Consider the following 22,193-nt stretch of genomic DNA (forward strand, 5'->3'; position numbering starts at 1 on the left):
GTGTAACTGTCTGTGTGCGTTCCTCTGCGTGCATGTGTGTGTGTGTGTGTGTGTCCGTGTGCGTGCAGGAAAGACAAGCAAACTGGCTCCAGCCTGCTCTGGGATTAATGCCTTTATCAAGCCATAATGACTACTTTAGCTGTTTTTAGTGTCAGCCTCAAATTTGATAGTGTGTAAGTGTTGGTGGCCATGGGTATGCTCCAAAACCTCTGCTGTTCTGTATAAACAGCCGTGTCTTTAAAACGCACTGGCTGCAATTGTTCTATCTTGGCTTTTCATTAAAGTGACATCCAACTGAGCTACTACAAGAGCTTGATGTATCGTATGAAAGTGTTAAATGCAAAGTTTTGCAAAGGAAAGTCTGAATACATTTTAAATCAATGTTGAATTCGTCACGATTTTCTAAGCTTTAACAAGACAGCTGTGCTTCATCTGTGAGAAATACAAAGAAACCGGCTTTCATCTCTGTCTGGACTTTGTGTAACAGTGTTTAATATTTTTTTGTTGTTGTTGGTTGTTATATACACATACACATGTGGAGCAGAATATGAACTGTGCTTCAGTGTTTTTACTCTACTTCTTAAATCAGAAACCAGCGTTTCACTGGCTGTATGGCATTGATCAAGTTTTTAATGATTCTCTAAAGGAAGCCATACACACAGTGCTGCATTGTTCATGCTTATTTTGAGGTATATACTTAGCATCTTTTACAGTTCTCTGCACACGAAAGCCCATCATTATGTCTCATGTGCAAACAGATGGGGAGTTTTGGTGTTGCTAGGAGGGGTGCTGCTTGCAGAGGTGGACGGAGGTGGAAATAATTATTCATTATCTTGGACTGCAGCTTTTCCTCTCCTACTAGATGTTGCTCTCACTGGTCTCACAGTGATCCTCCGCAGACTTTTACCCATATAGCCTGTGTATAGAGCACTCTAAGCCTGGCTGTGGTGGTTTGTCAGTCACATAGTTTCCACGTAGTACATACTTGTATACACACAAAGAGCTATTCTTAAATATGCAAAGTAAGGCTGGTTTATAAAAGAACAGTGTGGCCTGTTACATAGTCTTTGTAATGTTATTCAGATGTTTACAGCGACACCGATGGGACCATTGTTTAAGAGGAATATCAGTCCTTTTGAATCAATATTTGTGCTCACGTGTGGTTTCAAGTTGTTTCCCAATTTAAGTAAATTAAACAGGGAATCATACTTAAAACAGTATTAAAATGGATTAAGGACCCAAATCTGGTATTGGAGGAACAGAATAATTTTTAATGATAACATTCAAAGGCTTTTGCAACTCTCTTGGAACAGAGACAGGGGACATCTGTTTAAATCTACTCCTGTTTGTATGTTCTGAACTTATAAAATGCTTTATAATCATTAGCCCAGACTGCCAGAGTCACAGCAATCTGCTTCCCACAACAATACAAGCAAAATCATTACTACCAGTGAGTCACTACATGCAGTGTTGATCTACTAAACATACATGAAAACTATTTATGCCCATTTTTTTTTCATATTAATCAGCCTGGTGACAACAGCTTAACAAAGCTAAATGGAGGTTACAGTCATGCCGACTAAACATGCCCCCTTGGGTCCTTTGTGCGGCTGACAGTGGGCTGCCTGTGCACATAGGTGTGGGTGACCTGTGGGGCTATCCATGCAGGGCAAACCTGCACTTATCCCACATGGTACCATGGTCAGTGTGCCCACACAGCGCCCAAAGCAGTTTTGCTCTTATATGGGGCCAAGAGAATTCTTTCTTGGGAACCCAAAAGGGCAAAACTGCCATGGACCCCAAATGGGTTAGTCTCATATGGGCCTCATGGCCTTCATATGGGTTTTCACACACAGAAAACCCATATGAAGTACCCAAGGTATGACGTACCCAAAAGGACAAAACTGTTCTAGGCCCTGTGTGCTGCCTGGTGCTCATAGGATGAATGTGAATTTGCCTTTCCCCACACAGCCTCATGTGTGGCAAACATGAGCTTGATCCTGACACAGAGTGCATTCTGGTTCATCAGCTGGGGAATATCGTGCATTGTCATGCATGTGTTTTTGTTCCTAACTAAACCGTCGGAGAAAGTTTTAGAGGTGTTTATGTTTCTATCTGTTCTCTGTCCAGTATCTGAACTGGTTAACAAACAGCATTAGTATCCCAGGAGTACTGCTGCTAGCATGGAAAAAGTAAAATGGCAAAGTGACTGATGCATAATATTAGCAAAGGTTTAGGTTCCAACATTATCAATTTCACACACAAAGAACTGCATACTTGCATTGATTATTATTTTTCTTATGAAATCCAATAGTCTGCCATGACAAAGAAAACACATGTTTTCTGTTCTGGAAGGAAATTTAGCTCCTGTTACTTTATTTTCTTATTTTAATTTTGTCTTGTATTTTATTTAAAAGCTCCACAAACTTCACCATAATAAGATAAGCAGATCTTCATATTTTGGGAACTAACTGCTGTAAAACAAAGAGAGAGACAGTGAAAGAGATTTAGGAAGAAAGGGAAACTATGCAACTGTCAAGTTGCCAAGATGTTAAGATGTTTATGTAATCTCTCCCCTGAATTTTTGCAATCTTTGTGTTCCTTCCCCACTCATTTAACCCCTGTCAACCCTTCTGTGTCCATTGACTTGCGTAGGAGTGAGCGTGAGCACTGGGAACTTGGGAACAGTGTGCAGTATGTGCATAGACTGCGCCTGAACAACTCAGGATCATTTCCTGTCCTCAGCTTCCAGCCTAATACCAAACAGACCTCTTCCTTAATATCCTTTCTATTTACCACTCCATGGGTGTGCCGGAAGTGAGGTCATGGTCTTCTTGGCATGGTCTTCTTATTATAATAAAAGAACTGTACAACAATAAAAAAATAAAATAAAATAAAAAACAGCATACCTTTTTAGAGGTGTACCTATTATATACATAATCTGCATACCAGATTGCCACCACTGAAAGACTTTCTATAGTTTAAAGTACTTCCAGTAAAAATACTTCATAAAAATATCCACAAAGACGGCCGAAGACACATGTGCTGAAAACAGTAAAATTCCACAAAGTAATGGCTCCTGACAGTTGCAGTCATGGTGGAAACATTTCCAAAGATGCGCAGAAGATTTTGGCTGTTCCACTTTCTGGTGTCAGTGAGCCTCCTTGAGAGCATTGCTGACCAAAGATATCTGCATGATCTGCAGAGTTAAAACAGTAAGATTTAATACATCTTAAGAGCTAATCCATCTGTTTGTAATTGTGGAGAAATACTGAGTCGTCGATATGTGCTTATACACCTCTATTCATGTGTTCTAGTGTGTTTCTATGTGCCCAGGTATGTGCATGTGATTTATTATTTATGAACAGGGAGTGGAAAATCACAGCAGGAAAGAGATCAGGCTCGTGACAAAACAAACCCTGTGCACAGGAGCTGCCTTCTCAGGATCCCATCTGTCCCATAAAGAAGCAACTGCAAGCAGATGCCTCCAGTGTGATTGGTTTTTATGGGGGGGCACAGAGGCCAAAAAGACAAGTATGTGCTTTCACGCACTGGAAAAAGTGCAGAAAGCACCTGAAAAAGACCTTGATGAGGTTAATCCAGGTAATCCACGAATGCATTAATGAGCCATTTGTGAAGGGCAAGTTGTTTGTACCTTGACAAACTCGAGGATACATTAAAAATGTTTCTTTTCTCTTTTGTCTTCACTCAAGCTGATGGTTGCTTCAGTGTTACTTCTTTGCAATATTTCTTTGCAGTTTTATGTCATTGTATGCTTTTGATTAAAGAAGGAATGATGCTAATTCTCTCAGGGCGCCCTCCCTGGATATTAATTTCAGTTTGCTGTTGAGTCATAGGGGTGGTGTTTTCCTCCCCCTATCTCTCTCCCCTCTCTCTAACAGGAAGACAAAGGTTTATTATTCTTTCATAACTATAATCACATTATTGCAATACTTGAGAAAAAAAAACGCAGCCGTTCCCTAAACAGATTGTTTTGCATTTACATTTTAAGAAAATTGCGGATGTCAGAAGTGCAAACAGCCTAAGCACTTCTTCTCTTTATTCCGCTTGCTCTACTGTGGTTTCAGCCACCCGAATCCAAGCCTTTCATCAGAGGTTTCCATCTACTGTTCATTCACGCTGCCTCGCTGCGGTGCAGATCCCCAACAAAGGCTGTGCATGGCAACCTTTGGAAAATGAGTGGGTGTGGCAGCTCTCTCACGAAATGTACTGCAAATATTAATCTAGGTTAAATACTGTAGTTAGCTTTTGTTACTATGAAACCTGCCTCGAACACACAGCCTCACCTGATCCTGGCAGTTAGCTTTGTGAGCAAGTGCTATCTTGTTTAACTCTCCCCACCACCACCACTACAGTCTTTACACACTTTATGTTTCATTCTTCCCTACCTGCAGACAGACCTTTGCCAATCATTAGTCACACTCCCTTCCCCCATCACCGTTTCCATCTCCAAAAATGCTGTGAATTTATATTTATATTGAGCACCACACGGGAAGGTTTGGGTTTGTCTGACATGATCCAGGAAAAGTCTGTCTTAAAGCCATACGTGCTCTGTAATTAGACTGCTCTCATTATCTTTAAGTCATTTTCACCTCCTCCTCTTCTTCTGTTTCTTCCTGTTTTTATCCCCAGTCTCCTACCCTTAACATACCCACCCTCCTCAGACTAACCCAGTACTGGCGTGTAAATCAGCCCCAGGGACAGGTGGACATCTGCCAGTTATGAGGAGATTCAGGCAGGAATGTGATAGCTGATGCAGCAAAGAGAAGCATTCAAATTCTGGCGTAAAGGAACTCGGCTTTTCCACTAAAGGTGCTACAGGTTCTCCTTCAGCACCTCCTTCATCGATGCAGACGACTGGGTGGATTTTTGGAGAGATGCCTTCCACTTTCTTTTTGTTTTGCTTGCATCCAAAGACAAAGGGGGAAGCAGTAACTTGAGAAAGTGGTGGTGGGAGGATGTTTGATTTGGAACGATGATCCTGAAAGACCAGTGGGTGCAAAATTAAATGCAGTTTCAAGTGAAGTGAGTGAATGCTTAGATTTTAGAGCCTCCAAACTACGTGGGTTAACGAGCGAAATATGTGACCGAAATATCTAGACCAGGATGTTCTTTCAAGTCCCAGAAGGGTGTAGCACAATAACAGCTCAGTTCTGACACTGACCCTCTGGAAGGATAAAATGAACACTTGATTTCACTCTTCTCAGCTTTTCTTCCTTATTTTCCCATGGAGACTATGGGCAAAACTAATGAAAAATGTCACATTGCCCCCGCAATCATATGGCTTCAATAAACCTGGCAAACCCAGAGCTTGTTTAAAAATGCTGGTAGTTAAACTGCTTGCAAAATATGACAAACAAAGGTCGGTGCATGCTGAGAATACAAAAATACTGTTCATGATATGCAGCAATCAAACATGAGAAAAACATTATTATTACCAGTGTTAACTCAGTGGTGCGGTCAATTCCTGATGCAAGATACTTTTTCATGTATCTTGCAGCTGTTCTCAATTAGTATGTCAACTCCTTCAGCGTAGCAGTTGACATATTATTGGGATTACATGTTTACTATGTTTTGTGTGAGGCTGCTTTTACCAGTGCTGTTACCAGTCGCACTATCTCGTAACACGACTCCTTTAAGTTACAAATACTCATCAAAAACACACATTTTGAATTATAAATCAACATTAAGCTTTGTCATTGCATCGTAAGTACACTGAGCCACATCAGTTTTTGTCAAAATAAAGCCAATGGAAGCTTTAGCTTACTTTACTTTTTTTTTTTTTTTTTTTTTAAGTAAGCTGGTACATGCAGCTTACTTTACTTAAGCTGCATGTACCAGCCCTACAAGCCTGGGATAGAATTAATGTAAAGTTATTTAAAACTTTATTTTCAAAGTAGATTTTAACATTCTGAAAGATGCACTTACTTTCTATTTAGTATAGAAGATCAAGGGCATTCGCATATATGCATTAAATATAATTAAGCTACAGGTTATATGAGCATTAACAGTATAAACAAGGGGAATTAGGAATCCTGGGTCTGTCTGCTAACATCTCTAAAGGTTACTAATTAACATGTTTTATTTAATATGTGCAAAAATTAGAGCACAAAAATTGCATGTTGTGTATTCTTGGTTATTCTCTTGAGATTGAGAGGCATACACTGAGAACTAGAATTCACCGCAACAAACAATTTCAGCATGTATTCTCTCCATAGCAATGCAACTTGACATTTTCAAATGTCAGTTATTAAGCAGATTACTCAGACGTGACAGATCCAGGTAGCTGCTGTTCCCTTACAGTCTTTAAACTACACAAAACAAACCGGCGGCCTGCACAAAGTTTTCTATCAACACACTTGAGAGCAGAACTGATCTCATTCCTCATAAAAGAAAATGTTCTTTTAAAGAAATAGCTTGGAGGGAAAGAAGACTAGGATTTGTAATCCAGCATTTTCCTGAAGCTATTCACAACACCCATTAAACGTTTAGATGCGTGGGTGAAAAAGTGCAAAGCCACAAAACAGCAGTTCTTACACCATGTAACATATTGTTTCGTTTCTTGTCAAACTGCATGGAAAAACTTGGGCTAATATTCCTGGAGTTGCGTTTTGCCTGTTTTCTCAACAACAGAGGGAACCCCCGCTCTCCAGTGCTCCTACACACCCTCACCACACTACACACACCACAGCTTTCCTCCCTCCCCTCTTCTTGGAGCTTGCCCTTTTTTGGCTGTTCCTCTTTCTTTCTTTTTTTCATCTGAAAGAGGGATAGTGTGACAGCTTTTCCTGCTTGTAGATTGGAACCGGGAGAGAGAGAACTCTGTTACTCGCTCCGTCTCCAACTTTCAGAGGAAGTTACCACCTCTTCCCCAGACCCTGTACACATACTCAGGCAAACACACGCTCCCTTCAGGACTTGACCACAGCAGCAACAGAGCAACAGTCAAGGCTGCTTTTAATGCCGTGCTCTTTTTTTCCTTTTCTCTAATTCAAAATTTGGAGGGAAGGAAGATTAAGATTTGCAGTTTGCTTTCTGCGAGGACTGAACAGCTTCTCTCAAGAGTGACGGGTGAGTTTAACATTCATATCATAGAAACTCCTGTGAATCACGAACACTATTTTTTTTAAAATTAACTCTTTCCTGTATTAGAGAGAGTCTGAGATTTAATTTGTTTTAGTTTAGAGAGATGCTTGGTCTTGGGAAAACCTTCCTGTGCTACAAAGTCTGATATCTGGTCTTCATCACAGCGAGTCTGGTAAGTTTTTACAAGAAAAAGCAGCTTATCTGCAGTTGTTTCTGTTTTGATTAACTGTGTTCAAAGGTTTAGAGAAGCTTGAGTGAAGTGACTGAGTTTTAGTAACAGCAGTGTGAATACATTCTTCAAACCTTTTAAGCACCTGGCATCTTTTTTACATAAAAACACGTTGTTCTACTACAATCTACTGTCTCGAACTAAGCTGGATCCTCATCTGCCGTGTCAGTGCATCAGAGCTGAGTTAAAGTGTTTTTAGCTTGTAACAGATCTAAGAAGAGCTGATGCAGCACCAGTTCAGACAGGACAGAAGAGCTGGATTTCCTGTGCCTCTGCACATCATTTCTAAACTTAAAGCCACTAGATAGTTGTCTAATAAAAGGTTCAATATAAGCAAACATCCTGTTGCTGTTTTGTTGTGTTTTTAAGGCCACAAAAGAGCAGATTCTTACAGTAAAATAAGAGAGGTGAGAGAATTTTAAAAGCAGGGCACACATGGTGCGCATGGCTCTATTCATCTGTCAGTTTTTCTTTTCCTTTTTTTTTTTTTGCATAAGCACTAAGAGAAGATCATGGTCAACAGCAGCTGACCATATGCCTCATTTCCATTAGTTCTAGCTTTCTGCTGGATGATTGTGGTTAGCACCTCTTATCAGAGAGAAGAGCGCTGATGGGTGGAGGCTGGAGCTGCTCTCCAGTGTCTTTTTATTCACACTATCTGAGTGGACTGCTTGCACTGTAGCCTCCCACATTCAATCAGATAATCTCCCATAGGAAGAGCATGTAACAGGGTTAAATGACCCCTTGGAGCCTGATTATCAAGACTTGACTTCTGCATGACCTCTCCAAGCTATTCATACTAGCAGACTTTTCTTTTTCCAAAACCCAGTTGACTCACTTGTCAGTTGGCCTGTCTTATCTGTCCTGAGGATGGTTGGTAACTCTCTCCATTTACTCAGAGGTGAAAGGTCAGATTCTGACTTGATTTGCTTGTCTAAAGTCCCATGGTACCAATCTGTTTGCAGAAAGTTTCAATCCACACAAAGCCAGGATAAGTCAAAAGAACTTAGCCCAATGGATAGCATTCATAAACAAACCCAGTGCAAGAGAAGGGCTAATATAGGCAGCTAGATATATTATCGTTACTCTTTGTAATTTATGTTTACACATGAACAAATAGCCTGTAATGATGTAATGCTATTGAAGCCCTGCAGAGGTATAGTGTGTACATACATTTGGCTGATTTAGCAGGACTCAAAATTGGGCAACAGTGCTGTTTTATCAAATGTGAACAATGCATTGTTATCACAAAAGCATCCCAGTAAACATTCTCAAAGTCCCATGTGTAGACCACCGCATCAGACTTCATGTTTCCAGTTCTTGGCTTTGGGAGAGAACAATTGTACTAAAAATTGAAGTAAGAGCAATGAGGTAATTTTCCATCAGTGCATGAATTAAGCGAATTAGATCTTAATGCATATGCATTTAGTGTGCCTCTTATGTCCCTTGGACATAACTTGGACAGATGGAAAAATGCTGAATCAGGAGTTCACTGTTGGTTGCTCAGTATTGCAAATTGTCCCAAACAAAAGTTACAAAAGATGGGAATGTCAAAGAAAGTAAATGAAAAAATGTCAGCCAACACCAATGAACCACTTTACCTACATTTATTCCTTGGAGTATTTTCAGCTTGTTCCAACTTTAACATTCCATGCAATGGAAATACGGTAGTTGTCTTGTGCATCACTTTTTAATTTCACATTGATTGTCGCTGACATCTTTTTAGGTGAGTTGGGTTTAAAGTTAAACTTGCAGTGGTTTGTTTCATATCTGGATGTACAGCATATGTTTGTCCTAAGGTCAGAGTGCCTTTGATAACCACTGCATGGGGAAAAAAATGCTTTGCCAAAAAATGGTTTATTTACAGTGAAGATGCTGTGATAATGGTTTCATGGGGCATATTTAAGCTAGGATATGAAGTCATGCAGGATCAGATGATCATCAGCAGATCTCTCTGAACAACACCCAGCCCCAAAACAAAGTGCTCCATTTAAACAGCAGGCCTTCTCCTTTTAACTGTTAGTGCTGGTGGTTTTATTATAGCCGCTAACTGTTGTTACCAGGGTTGAAAATGTGGGAAAAATGGTGAGTGTTTATCACTTGTCTAGTTTTTCATCAGGTAAAAACACAGCTCCAAAATCATGTCATTCATCAAGCAGCAGCTGGTTTCACCTTAACGCCCTTTTAACACACTCATATATGTATACAGATTTAATTACTGCACTTTTAACAGCGGTTTTGTTTAACAGTTATATGGCCTTGGTCAAAAGGTGATAGCTAACACATAAAAAATATATATATTTTAGGTCACTGACAAATATGAGTTTGATAAATGAGGTGTCTCCAAAACTATGTTTAGCAAAGCTTCAACTAGCCGGTGATGCCTTCCAGGACTCAGGGCTTATTGTCTTCTAGCGGGAGCCCCACTGGCCTAGACAGTCTGGTCTTTAGATTTCAGTGGATGGTTGACATGTTAAGTCCAGTGGGTTTACCTAAGCTTACACTCCTATCTTGGATACATGTATGCTGAGACATATTTGCAGCTGGACACACACATACTGGAAGAAGAGGGGCATGCAGGAAAAGACACACGTTGAAAAAATGTGCTTGAGCATGCATAAATGTGTGGTGGGCATATTTTTGCTTAGGCTGCAATATTCAGTACATTTGCTGTTTGAAACAATGACAAGAGCTGAATGAATGTTATTTAGGCCCAAACTCAAGGCATTATTCCGCAGATATAACAATCAACAATAACTTGGCTATTATGTTAAGTAATATTTGCACCCTACAAGAACACATAAAATTAGCTCAAGTGACAACAAAAGCACTGTCAGCAAACGCCATGTCACATTTTTATTTTTGTCTTGCTGTAAATAAACCCAGAAAATTGAAAGGATTAGTTTTAGAGCACCATGCCATCTTATAAACTATCATTTTTAAGCTATGCTATGATCTGTGCTCTAAGCACCTCCTCACATCTCTATTGTAAAAATATGACACTATCATGATCTAAGAGTTAACCATAACAGATGACAGCGCTGTTTTTCTAATTGCTACTGGTTACTAAAAGAAGTCAGTAGGAGCCACTACCTCAACAGCCCCTAAAATAGTCATACAAGCAGCCTTCACTTTCACTACACAAACTCAGTCCTGCCAGAGCAACACTTCGAAACTCCCCAAATCTACTGGAACTGCAACATATTTGTGGATAGCCTACAGCGAGCTGTATGGGCCCAATCATGGAAAGGGCAAACACGTGTTTTGTGTCACAGAGTAATCCGTAGGGTCCATGTAATTGATACAGTATGTGGTGCTGGCTTGCTTGCTGGATGATGGCCAAGATCAATGAAAACGATGAGATCATGTCTCTATTTTTGGAGATTTCAATTTGTGCTGATCTAAAGCCCAAAGTAATTTAGGGAATTGTAGAGGAACGCTCAAATGAATCGATCTAAACATCCAGGAATTACTCAAACAACCTATAAGAAAAAACTGTACACACACGAATATATAAATAAACCTTTTCAGCACAACACACAATGGTTGTCATAAATTGGATTCCCTACTGCCATCAGCTATTTGACTTATACCTTGATGACGTCAGTATTAAGAAGGAGCATGGGAAATCTCTCCCTGATTTACATAGCAAAGCATTCTCTCTCTCCCTCATATCAGGAACACATCTGGGTGCTATTAACCACTTGCTCTAACCCCAAGCTCAGTCCTGCATCTCTATTACCCTCCCATTACCTGCCATAACCCACAAAACATATTCTCCACAGGGCGAGCAGTACACTGAGGTTCACTTCTTCATGACATGAAGATGGAAAGGAATTAATCAGGGCAAGAGATGCTTTGCCCTGAGTCTACCACTGCCATCACGTTGGACAGTGAATTCCTAACCTAACTGTTGTTGAAAGCTAAATATCTGTTGTAAAATAATTGGCTGACAATACTGCCGGGAGTTTGTGTTCACTCCTGGAAAAGGGTTTGTCCTTGAAAGAAAAGCTGTTGTTCATTAGGCTTATGTAAAATACAGTACCCAGTGCCCAGAGCCATCAACGCATAAAAACCAAAGGTCTTTTTCAGCATCATATCCAACACTAAAAGATATTCAAGACATTCAAGACTCTCTAAGAGTCTCAAGAGGAAACTTGATAAAAGCTGGGCATGTCCTGACTTTTAAATTTGCTATGCTGTTTGTCTTTGCAGCTGGCTGTAGCTAGGGTGAGTAGTTCAGAATGGGGTCAAATATGATTGAAATTCTGTTTGTTTTTACCAACCGTGAATGTTACATGGGTAATTTTTTTTTCTCGATGATTTAATCATGTTCTGTCAAACTACTGGGAGTGGTTGGGTTCTTGTAGTAGTTCTTGAAAACTGAAAGTCTTCATGTTCATATTGGCAAAACAATCTTCAGTCATCAGCAGACAAAGCTTTCACTGTGCTCATCAACCTTTTCTTGAGCTGAGGCTGGAAATAAATGCTGACCTTGGAAACTTGAGGTAATGAGACAACCTGCACTCGAGGACCTCTCATTCGCTTTGGACGATGCTCATACTCTTCACCTGCAAATGTGGTTTGAAGCCCCACAGGCACTTAAATTCATGGGAAGTTTGAAATCCTGCTGGTCTGTGATAACAGCGAAAACTTCATCTGCTTTTGTAATCAGTGTGATTCTAAATGGGCAAAAGAGCCAGGACAAGACAGCAGGTATACTTTATATTTTCAACTCTCATTTCCACTGTCAGCCCCAAAAAGCTTTTTTTTAAATCTTATTTGCATGTTAAAGCTCTTCCTAAAACACATCTTTTTCTGAGAAGTTACGTTAACCACTCTCTGTTTAAATAAATGGTGGAAAGAAACATATCATTAATTTAAAAAAATACTTGATTTAGTTATTAACTGTTTGATCATTTTTCTAACCGTTTGGCTTTTAAGAAGCATTTTAAGAGCAGTGGTTCAGATCTGCTGGCCAGCTACACCCCTCTGTGTGGAGTGCACCTTCCCTCAGTATTCCAGCTTCCTTCTACAGTTCAAAGACAAGCTTGTTAAGTTAACTGGTTATACTAAATTGGTGTGACTGTGAGCATTACTGATTGTCCGTCTTTGGATGTTAGCCCCGTGATAGTTTGGCAGTTTGTACCTTGTCGCTTGCCCCATGACAGCTAGGCTAGGTTCCAGCCCTCCCACAACCCTCAGGTGGATTAATGGTTAAAGAATACCATATCTCTGTCCTTTCAATATTTTTCTAAAAGTTATCTAGCATAAAAATTTGGCTTTATTTGATTGTTTTTTGCTGATAAATACTACGCCTGATCAAACACTCTCAAACTCTCCAAGCTGTGTCTGCTCATGTTCAACCTGGGTTTCTGCATCTTTCCTGATGTTACCCTTATGAATTTTTTGTTTCCAAATGGAACAACCTTCCTGTCAAGCTTTCACAACGGGGTAGCAGAACTGACAGAAATCATAGCTTGAAATCCAAGATGTTGGTGTCAAGAGTAACTTGGAAGAAATGTACTTTTACTTTCTCCAGAAATGCAGCTCTGTGCAACCCTCCGCCGTCTGAAGAAAACTTACAGGCACTTCCAGAAGAAATTACCCTTCACCCTGTGGACATCCATGAATGCTTTCACAGACACAGTTGACAGAGATCTTGGTTTGGACAATGTTTCTATTTACCAAGTGGAAAGTAATCTACTGCACTTCTGCTGTTTTGCGGAGAACTTGAAATTCCATTATGTTTGAGTGCTTGGAGACGGTTCGCTGGCTTGATTACAGGTGTCTGATAAATGGTGTGCACATACATCCAGCAGATATTTTTGTGATACAGTTTCACATTCTTTGGCATGTGAGCCAAAACGAAGCTATGATTCAGTAAATCTTTTTTTTTCTTTTTACAGGAACTTGCACGGTTTCAGAATGAGATCTGAAAGCTGGAAATAATGCGTTTGTTTGATGTTGTGAATCATTTAGAGTTTTTTTTTTCTATCGGCAGCTACAGAATAAGAGCATAATTAAGACCAAAAAAAGATGCTATAAATCCTACACAGCAAAATCTCCAGTGTTAAATTAACACTGGAGAGTGTCTATATGGGTCCACACCTCTGAGTGTTAAATACAACACTGTTGAGTGTTAAATTAACACTTTTGACAGTGTTATATGTTTAAACGTAACCTGGTCAGTTTTGAAGATTAACAAAGACTAACACTGATTTTCTAACACTGGAATATTTCTAACATTTTGAGTTATTTTCCAGTGTTAGAAAATCAGCACTGCTCAGTGCTAGTCTTTGTTAATCTTCAAAACTGACTAGGTTACTTTTAAACATATAACACTGTCAAAAGTGTTAATTTAACACTGGAGACTTTGCTGTGTAACAGCACCTTTTGTGATCTTGGCTACTAGAGAGAGTCTGTGTGTGCATGTAGATCTGGGCATTTTCATTTTGTGAAGTTTCATCCCAGGCAAACCACAGACACACTGTCTGTTGTGCTAGGAATCATTGCAGCTGCAAAGAAATTGGAGGTATTAAAAATATTTATTTTCTTCTGTGGTTCAGTGTGTGTGTCATTACAATGCGGAAATAACACAGACAGGCTTCCTTGTGTAATCTGACCTTTTCATGTTCTGTGTATAAATCAAATGTGGCTTGACTCCTCGCGTAAATTCCACTGAAGAGTTACAACTTTGACTTTTTCATTGTGGAAAAGGAGCAATATGGTTGGATGGTTTATGAAACTACTGTAACTGGTGAACTATCCAAGGGGAAAAGTGCGTCTATTCTGTGACAGACCTTTGCCTTGGAAAGCTGCCCATCTAAGGAGCCACCTGATAAACTGCTCAGCTGACATCTGTGTACAGTAAACAGCCCAGTCTATTCTGTCTCAACCTACTTATCTAAGACAATGAAGCAGAGGAAAGGCTTTGCCCTGGATGTTGCCTCTGTGGAAAGGGATAAACCTTGTGGGAAGGAAGAGCAGTTGTGGTTATCACCACAACAGCAAAAATATCACACTGCATAACATTTTGTAGCTGGTCCTCCACTCAGCTATTTCTTCTAAACCAAAGCAAACAATGCCGGGTCAAAAATAGCGCCTGACCTCTTCTCAGGCCACAACGTCATGATGTGTTTATCTTGGCTTCTGCAGTGATCTGACACAAACAGCTCATTGCTGAGTGACACACACACACATGCACAGAGATGAATGGTAATTTAGTTGATGCCCTTTCCATTTGTTACTGGAATAATAGCTGTTTTGATATAACAGGACATAAAATATAGACTGTGTGTTTCGCACAGAAAAAAAAGAAAATAATGTCAGGATGATGATGATTTGAGTGATTATTTAATATTCAGAGACATGAAGAAGACCTCAGACGGGGTGAGCCTAAGTCTTTGACCTGAGGGTATGAGACCCTCAGAAATTCTGCCTTTTTTGGACCTTAACAGGGCCAAAAAAGGTAGAATTTCAAAAGAAATGCCTCTTTCTGCACTTCGAACCAGATGAGTAGGGTCACAATATTTTCCAGGCTGTTAAAAATTTAACAACTGTTTAAGTAAAACATGATGGAAATAAATGATACATCAAGTCCCCAAAGCATGACTGTTTTCTTATAATGAAGGTCTCCTTTTTAAAGCTTTCGGGTTGTGCAAAACCTGCAAAAGAAAAACAGATTGGGTCACTTTGAGAACATGACTGAGAACTGAGTCATGATACAGTGCATGCTGCTGCAGAGGAACAGGTCTGTTAATAATTTCCTTGTTTGACTAAAACAAACACACAACAAAACAACAAGCCAGGATAATTAGTGTTTAAATAGGTTTTAAACAGCTCTCCAGTTATCATTAGCCACCAGTAACAGATGCCAAGATCCTAAAGCTCAGTTTTGCTGCATAGCGGTGTGAGTAGAGGTCAGTTAATGTTCTGTAGGTACCCAATCATTAGCTTTGACCTTGGCTTAAAAAGACTGTAGTCATCCGAGCCGTTTACTTTATTACCCCTGGGACAAAAACAAAATATTTCATTTAAAGTCTGTGCTTTTCTGCTCAGCTTGGATAATGATGATAGATTCCATTATGTGGATTCTATCATCGAGTGGGATTCGCCTCAGCAGGAGATCGGAAATGAATCTGTTCATTATTTGTTTATCTACTTTTTATAAAGAGAGGAAGCTTGTTTGGAAGACAGTGCACGGGTCTATCACTGCATCGTGGAGCAGCTGCCTCCTGTACGGCTCAAGGTGGTCAGCCTGGAAAGCATGCTCCCACAGCGGCCGCTATGTCACTTGCCCCCCCGAGTGCTGTTTCAGTTAGGCACTGTGTAAAGTGCATAGGATCTGCCAAGAGTCAGCAAGATCAAAATCTGCCCTGGAAAGCTCAGAGGCTCTGCTAAACCAACTGCTGCTGGCAGAGGATCTTTTTTCCTAAACAGGGGTGCAAGTCAAAAAACTCCACAGCTCAGCATTTTCACAGCGCTCAGCTCTGCACCTGGCATGTAAACCGCAAAACCCCCAGGATGTTATAGGGCTTTTAGTAAGTATAGAAAATTGATTGTTATTGTTCAAGGTGCTAGAAACAAAAAGAAAAATCTCAAGTTCGTGTCACTTGTTCAAAGTTCAAAATGTTCTGTTTTGTCATCCTTGCACAATGCTGCAATGAGAGAGCAGCATTACAGGTCCCTGAGGCTGGAGAGTGGAAACACCTCACTTGTATTTTACTATTGATGACAGCTTTACATCTAATAGGTGTTTTTTCCCTACAGAGCCAGAAGGGGACCCTATGTTTTTGGGGATTTTTTAGCTGTCAGTACTCATTTTGCTAGTATCTTTGTAATTGGATCTGATGTTGTTCCCAGCTTTCTATGCATAAAAGTCTAAATGTGGAGTATCTTCAAGTCATAGAACAAAGTCCCACTAAGTTCATATCACAAAATAATTTAGTTCCCAAGATCTAATCAAATGTATTTAAAGACATCAAAAAAAAATTTACTTTTTCTTTTAGCAAAAAAAAAAAAATAAAGTTACTTTTCATGTTGCTTTTATGACACTAATATGCGCAACTTGGCCATACCTGTGTTTTTTTTTTCTGTGTTGGAACAACTTAAGCACTAAAAAATGCAAAAAGTCTGCCTCTGGTCTCCTGCTGGACCACGTAACCTGCAATAGGTCTGTCTTTGTTTGCATTGCAGACGCCTCACTGAGTTTGGCTCTAACATAGCTTGACGTGTCTGTGTGTGTATTTGCTCTTTTTTTCAGGGTGGCCAAATCAACTATTTAGCCTGAAGACCAAAGATCACAAGCCGTGATCCAACAGCAGAGAGAAAAGAGGAGCGTGATAATTTTGCATCTGTTCTCCAACTTCTCAGAACAATATGAACTGGAACTGAAGCTCCATAGTTTCATTTTTGTGGTAAGTTTTATACTTTATCTGCACTCCCCTTTCTGTTTACTTCTACTTTTACAAGAGAATGTTTGCTGTGTTTTAAAGTTCATTAGTGGGCCATATTACATATGGTTTACACATGTGTGGTTTCATGCTTGAATTTTACTAAAAGTTCCATCAACAAGTAAGCACACATGCTAAATAAATTATTGAGGTAGTCACATCATGATAGAGATCAGACATTGAGATTATCACTGGGTGCAATTTAGAGGTAAATGGAAACATAAACATGTGGTTTGTGCAATATGAACGAGTCCATATGATCTCTATAGGCACAGTGACATGTGGTTTAACTTAGAGAAGAGCGCACACAGGTTAGAGTGAGATGGTTGCAGCGCTTGTCATCATATCTCGTGAACAGAATGTTTTTTTTTCCACAGTCAGCCACAACACAAAGCACATGCTAAAGAGGGATGGTGCTAACGTGTGTATGTGTGTTATTCTGAACTGGTCTTTTTTCTGTTGTCACCAGCACTCTTTTATGTAACTTGGTGCAGCTCTATGATGCCATCCTTGGGTAGTGACAGAAGTTATGGCTGCACATAGCAGCGGAAGAAGCACAACAAAGTTCATTTGACTGACAGGATATGGGAGGATAAGGCAGCTTAAATGTCAAGGAAACAATGGCTAAACATTAGAAAAATGTCAACCGTGCACTGGCTGCTTCCTCTGAGCTTTACAAATCGATCTGACAGTCCCATCTGACACGAAGGAGCCCGTTGCGGCTACTTGGGAAATTGACTCTTGACCTCATTTATATAGGGTTGTCATGGTTCAGAGAGAATGGCTGAGGCAAAGTGCCATGTGCCAAATGCATTATGATGATCCCACATCAAGCTAGTAGTTAATAGTGACACAAAGGAGCTTTTGTTGGGGACTCGAAGGCCTCATCCCACCCACCAGGCATATGAAGAATGTTGTGGTCAGTGGGTTTGACATCCCGGCGCTGCACAGAATATAAACCTGGAGGAAAAGAAGTCTGGCAGATATTTCAAAAGCGACTTTTAGCACCTGGAAGAGAACTGATTGATTAAGTGTCTTGTATCTTATAGCAGTCAGATTAAATATTGTGTGTCAAATGTCTGCTACAGGTGTAAAAGAAGAAAACCGAGTCACCATGGATGTGAAGAAAAAGGAAATGGACCTCCTAAGTAACAGCATTGCTGCCTATGCACACATCAAAGGTAAGCCACAGTGTGAATTTGCCTCTCATTTTTTAACAACATTTAACTGTATCTAATGCAGTTTGTTTTTGTCCCTTCTTTAGCAAATCCAGAGAGTTTTGGCCTTTACTTTGTGCTTGGAGTGTGTTTTGGCTTGATACTCACACTCTGCCTACTGGTGATTCGGATCTCCTGCAAGCCACGCACTACCATTACCCCCTCCACTCCTGAGAAAAAAAACTTAAAGGACATCAACGAGGAGGATGAGGACAGTGATGACGATGATGAAGATGAAGAAGTGGACGATGTAGAGGCGACTGTTCCGTTGCCCACCACAGAAATCTCTGTTGGCAATCACACCAGCCAGTCGGATGGGACACTGAGCGTGAATGTGTTTACTTCAGCCGAAGAGCTGGAGCGTGCACAGCGACTGGAGGAGAGGGAACGCATCATCCGAGAGATCTGGAGGAACGGCCAGCCAGATATCCTGGGGACAGGAACGGGAACTATTGGAAGAGTGCATTACTACTAAGAAACATGAGGCTAAGGAAAGTGAGCCCTGAGGAAATGAGACATAGACTTTTGGGTGGGCCTGGTGTCCCTCAAGCCCGAAAGCCTGCGTTAGATACAAAGTGACTGGATATTAGTCATATTTGACATACTTAGCTCTGACAGAGCAGACTGAGATATTGCACTTCTTATGTAGCATTGATAAATCTGACTGATTAACCAAACCAATGGACGTCTCAAGGACTGAATAATTCATATGGAAGAGATGTGGAGTGAATGTGGGGAATGATGGGACACTTGAAGTAATCAGTCTATTAAACTTGGTGCTTAATTACAGAAATGAAAAGTAGATTTGTGTATGTAATAAATGAAAAATGAAAGTGTCAATAAGTAAAAAAGAACTGTTTGTTTAAACAAAGACTATTTCCACTAACAATTCTCACATTATAGGATAATGAATTTGCAGGATAAATCAAAGCACTTCATGAGCATATATACGTGTATTCAACAACATAAGATACTGAAGTCCAAAGGTATATACTGATCAGCTTCAAAATGAAACTCTATCTAATTGTTGATGTTCTTCCTGCACTGCTAAAACAGCTCTGAAATGTGGAAGAATAAATACCACGTTTGTAAGGCTTACTGGGATGGGAGGAACAGGTACTGAATTTTAAAATAAAATCCAGACCTCAAAGTTTTTCAGGAAGAACATTAGTATTGCAACATGATATCCAGTGCTATTGATATATTAATGCTGTGGCTGATCAGTGTGTACAAATCTAATAGATCTAATCATGTAAAAAATAAATAAATAAATAAAATAAGCAAACATGTCAAAATGTCAGAAAAACACAACAAGAATCACTACACCTTTGGGCCATAAATATATTTTCAATAATAATAATAATAAAGATGGAGAAAGATCACTTTTGCCACTTTTATTTCTCAATATCTCCTATGTGACTTAAAAAGTTAAACAAATACAGTGTGAAAATAAAAGAATTCTGTCACAAACGATCTTGTGATGTTTGCTGCTTTTTACAGCCTGTTTTAATCTGATCTGTAAAGGGAGTGACTCAGAAAGAAAGAAAGAAAGAGCAAAGTATAATTTATAACAGGAGAAAGGTTTCTCACATTTGTGCTTGGTGCACATTTGTTCTTGATACAACTATTCAGTTTGGCTCTTGGCCACTTTAACACAGTTTTCTTTCATCCGCTGACATCCGGAAACTACAAAAGCTAATGTTTCCCTCCATAAAGCTAAGTAGCCTGCTAGCTTTTTAGTCTAATACATGCTAACTCTGCTACCTGTTGCCACTGCCTTTGCAGTCGAAGCTGAAGCAGGGTTGGAGTAAGGCTCTTGGCCAGGTTCCATGAACTCTGTGGTCTACACCACAGACCTCTAGTGCTAAGATTTGTCTGACATGTTCAGCGTCTCTGGAACATGAATCTTTTCGACTTATGTGACCTGTTGGTTTTACACGTTTAACTTCAAATTATTCCATATATGTAAGATGGGCATTAGGATGTTGCGTGAACATGCTAGCTTGTTAGTGCAGCACTGAGCTGTTAGGCTGTTCACCTGCATTTTTTTTTGTTTTGTTTTTGATTGCTTATCTGTTTTTTCAGAGCTGCCTGATAATATCTGCTAAAACTGCTCATTTTTTGGTTGATAACCTTTTATATGCTCGTGGCTAATTTCTTCTCCTGCAACCCAATCCTAATTTACTTTCTACTACAATGCTAACCTGCTAACCTCTTCTCTTATTCTGTTGACCTCATGGTTGAATTGTCTTTCTTGGTGCTTTTACTGTTTCATATGCCCATTATGATTTTTTTTTCGTGCTTTTGATTCAGATTTAGAGAAAAATAATGGCAGCGTTAATGGATGAATTAGTTTTGGATGCCTCCTGTGGTGGAGAGGGTCTCCCATAGCTCCCTCCAAGTCTGGGTCACTGCTGTAAACTTGGATGTAGTTATTAGCCAGTTATTAGTGAAAATGAAATTGAATTTAATCCAACGATGACGCTTGCAACCTTCTGCTGCACTCATTGCCCAGTTTCTCTGGACTAGGTTGTATGTTGAAGGTGTTTTGTTTAGAGCTGACCACAGAGGCCATTAGCATGGCTCATGCACACAAGGTGCTTACTTGGCAGCCTAATTCCATCTGTGGTCTCGTGCAGGGTAATGGCCCCAAACTCTTCACATAATGACTAAAGTCAGACTCTGTTTCTAATGTGGTCTTCAGAGACGTGCTATCATCACTCCCACAGCTCAGCTGCTCTGAATTTCAGAGCTTAGATGTCCAATATCAACTCTGTGTATTAGTGTAATAAATCTGTTCCATGTGAGTTTATAGCTTGGAACAATGTTTGGTTGCCAGTAAAGACTTACAGAACATTGATGAATTGTCCACACTGGTGGTGTGTTTGTGTTGAATATTATCACAAGTCACCCTTCAGCGGTTTGGTGATTTACAATAAATGTTAGCATGAATTCTTGACACATCTGTAAATCCATAGAGAGGGTTAGTATGCACTAAAATACACATCATTGTAAGGCAATAATATTCCTTTTTTTGGGCATCCTTGTGCTGCAGGACCAGATAGGGCTCAGGTTTGCCTTCGGGTCTCCGATTTCTGATAGCATCTTCTGTGTTGAGGTCTTGGAAAAGGTTCTCCTGTGGTCAGTGGCTTAGAGAAATTAGTAGCTTTGATTGTGTGCAGTCCTTTTAAGAGTCCAAAAAATATATTTTACTAGAGTCACGACTAAATATTGTGAACAGTGTCATTTTCATTTTGCTTAGGGCAATTAGTTCCAACATATATATGTGTATTTTTTACATAGGTAAAGTTAAGTCAACATCAACATGATTGAAATCTAGTAACCAAAGCCATAACTGAACTTATTTGACTTCAAAGTTTAAACAATAAGAAAATATATCTGTATGGATACCTCATTAAAGGTGACGTCTTTAATTTACGATTAAACAATGAGGAAAAATATGATAATAGGTTTACAGTTTGGTCTTCGAGAGGGGGAGGTGGTGCTCATAAGCACTGACCTGCCCTTTACTTGGCTTCTGGAAGCTGGACACTCAGTAGGAAGTGGGCTTCTAGGGAGGACGGGATGTTTAAAGACACTTACTGGAGCTAATGTTACTGCTGTTTCAGGCGATGGCTCAACTAAGGGGCTATAGAGCAGGCATTATGAAATGACGTGCTTTTTAATTGTGCAAAGCTTCACGGTTCCAAAGTAAAAAATAGCTGAGCCGAGAATCAGAATACAATGTTCCTTTTAAGCTTAGATCACAAATCTGTACAAGCTGTACAAATCCAGATTTGTTTCAGCATCTGTCTCGCTTTCTTTGTCAACATCTTTCATTATTTCTAAATTTAACTTGGGAATTTTTTTTTGTGTGTGTGTGTGACCTTTGGGCTCTGATAACTTTTTCACTACTCCATTTTCAGTGCTCTCTACAGAGTTTAAATTCCACCAGTGTTACTGTACACTGTACAGAGTTCACCATCTAAGACGAAGGAATAAAGTATCTGTGCAGATATTCCACTTTATTTGTGTATCTCTGGTGTAAGAAGAACTTACCTTCTATAAACATTTAAATCACATGCAGTTCTTCACAGAGAGGACATTATTGTTTTTAGATATCCTATGAAAGGTTTCTGCACTGTCAGCAGACTCTTTGTTTTACTGTTTGTCCATAAAGGAACA

At 39.8% G+C, this 22,193-nt stretch overlaps 1 protein-coding gene across 2 annotated transcripts; it reads left to right on the forward strand.

Moving 5' to 3' along the window:
* Positions 1-6,802: 6,802 nt before the first annotated feature.
* eva1ba (eva-1 homolog Ba (C. elegans)) lies at positions 6,803-19,479 on the forward strand. Of its 2 annotated transcripts, XM_004550988.6 has the most exons (5): positions 6,803-7,092; positions 7,202-7,279; positions 16,602-16,755; positions 17,880-17,972; positions 18,056-19,479. In XM_004550988.6, the coding sequence occupies exons 4-5, from the start codon at positions 17,906-17,908 to the stop codon at positions 18,481-18,483; spliced, it is 495 nt and encodes a 164-aa protein (XP_004551045.1). In that variant the 5' UTR covers positions 6,803-7,092; positions 7,202-7,279; positions 16,602-16,755; positions 17,880-17,905; the 3' UTR covers positions 18,484-19,479. The 2 variants fall into 2 exon arrangements, with proteins under 2 accessions (XP_004551045.1, XP_004551046.1); XM_004550989.5 differs by lacking the exons at positions 6,803-7,092; positions 7,202-7,279 and adding an exon at positions 13,681-15,879.
* The last annotated feature ends 2,714 nt before the right edge of the window (positions 19,480-22,193 follow it).

The sequence above is a fragment of the Maylandia zebra genome, linkage group LG11 (genome assembly GCF_041146795.1).
Source record: "Maylandia zebra isolate NMK-2024a linkage group LG11, Mzebra_GT3a, whole genome shotgun sequence".
Taxonomy (NCBI): Eukaryota; Metazoa; Chordata; class Actinopteri; order Cichliformes; family Cichlidae; genus Maylandia; species Maylandia zebra.

Excerpts from the sequence above, each read along its gene's own strand:
- eva1ba (XM_004550988.6), top strand. The coding sequence starts at position 17,906 with ATGGATGTGAAGAAAAAGGAAATGGACCTCCTAAGTAACAGCATTGCT. Across the intron at positions 17,973-18,055 it reads TGCCTATGCACACATCAAAG|CAAATCCAGAGAGTTTTGGC; the intron begins GTAAGCCACAGT and ends TCCCTTCTTTAG.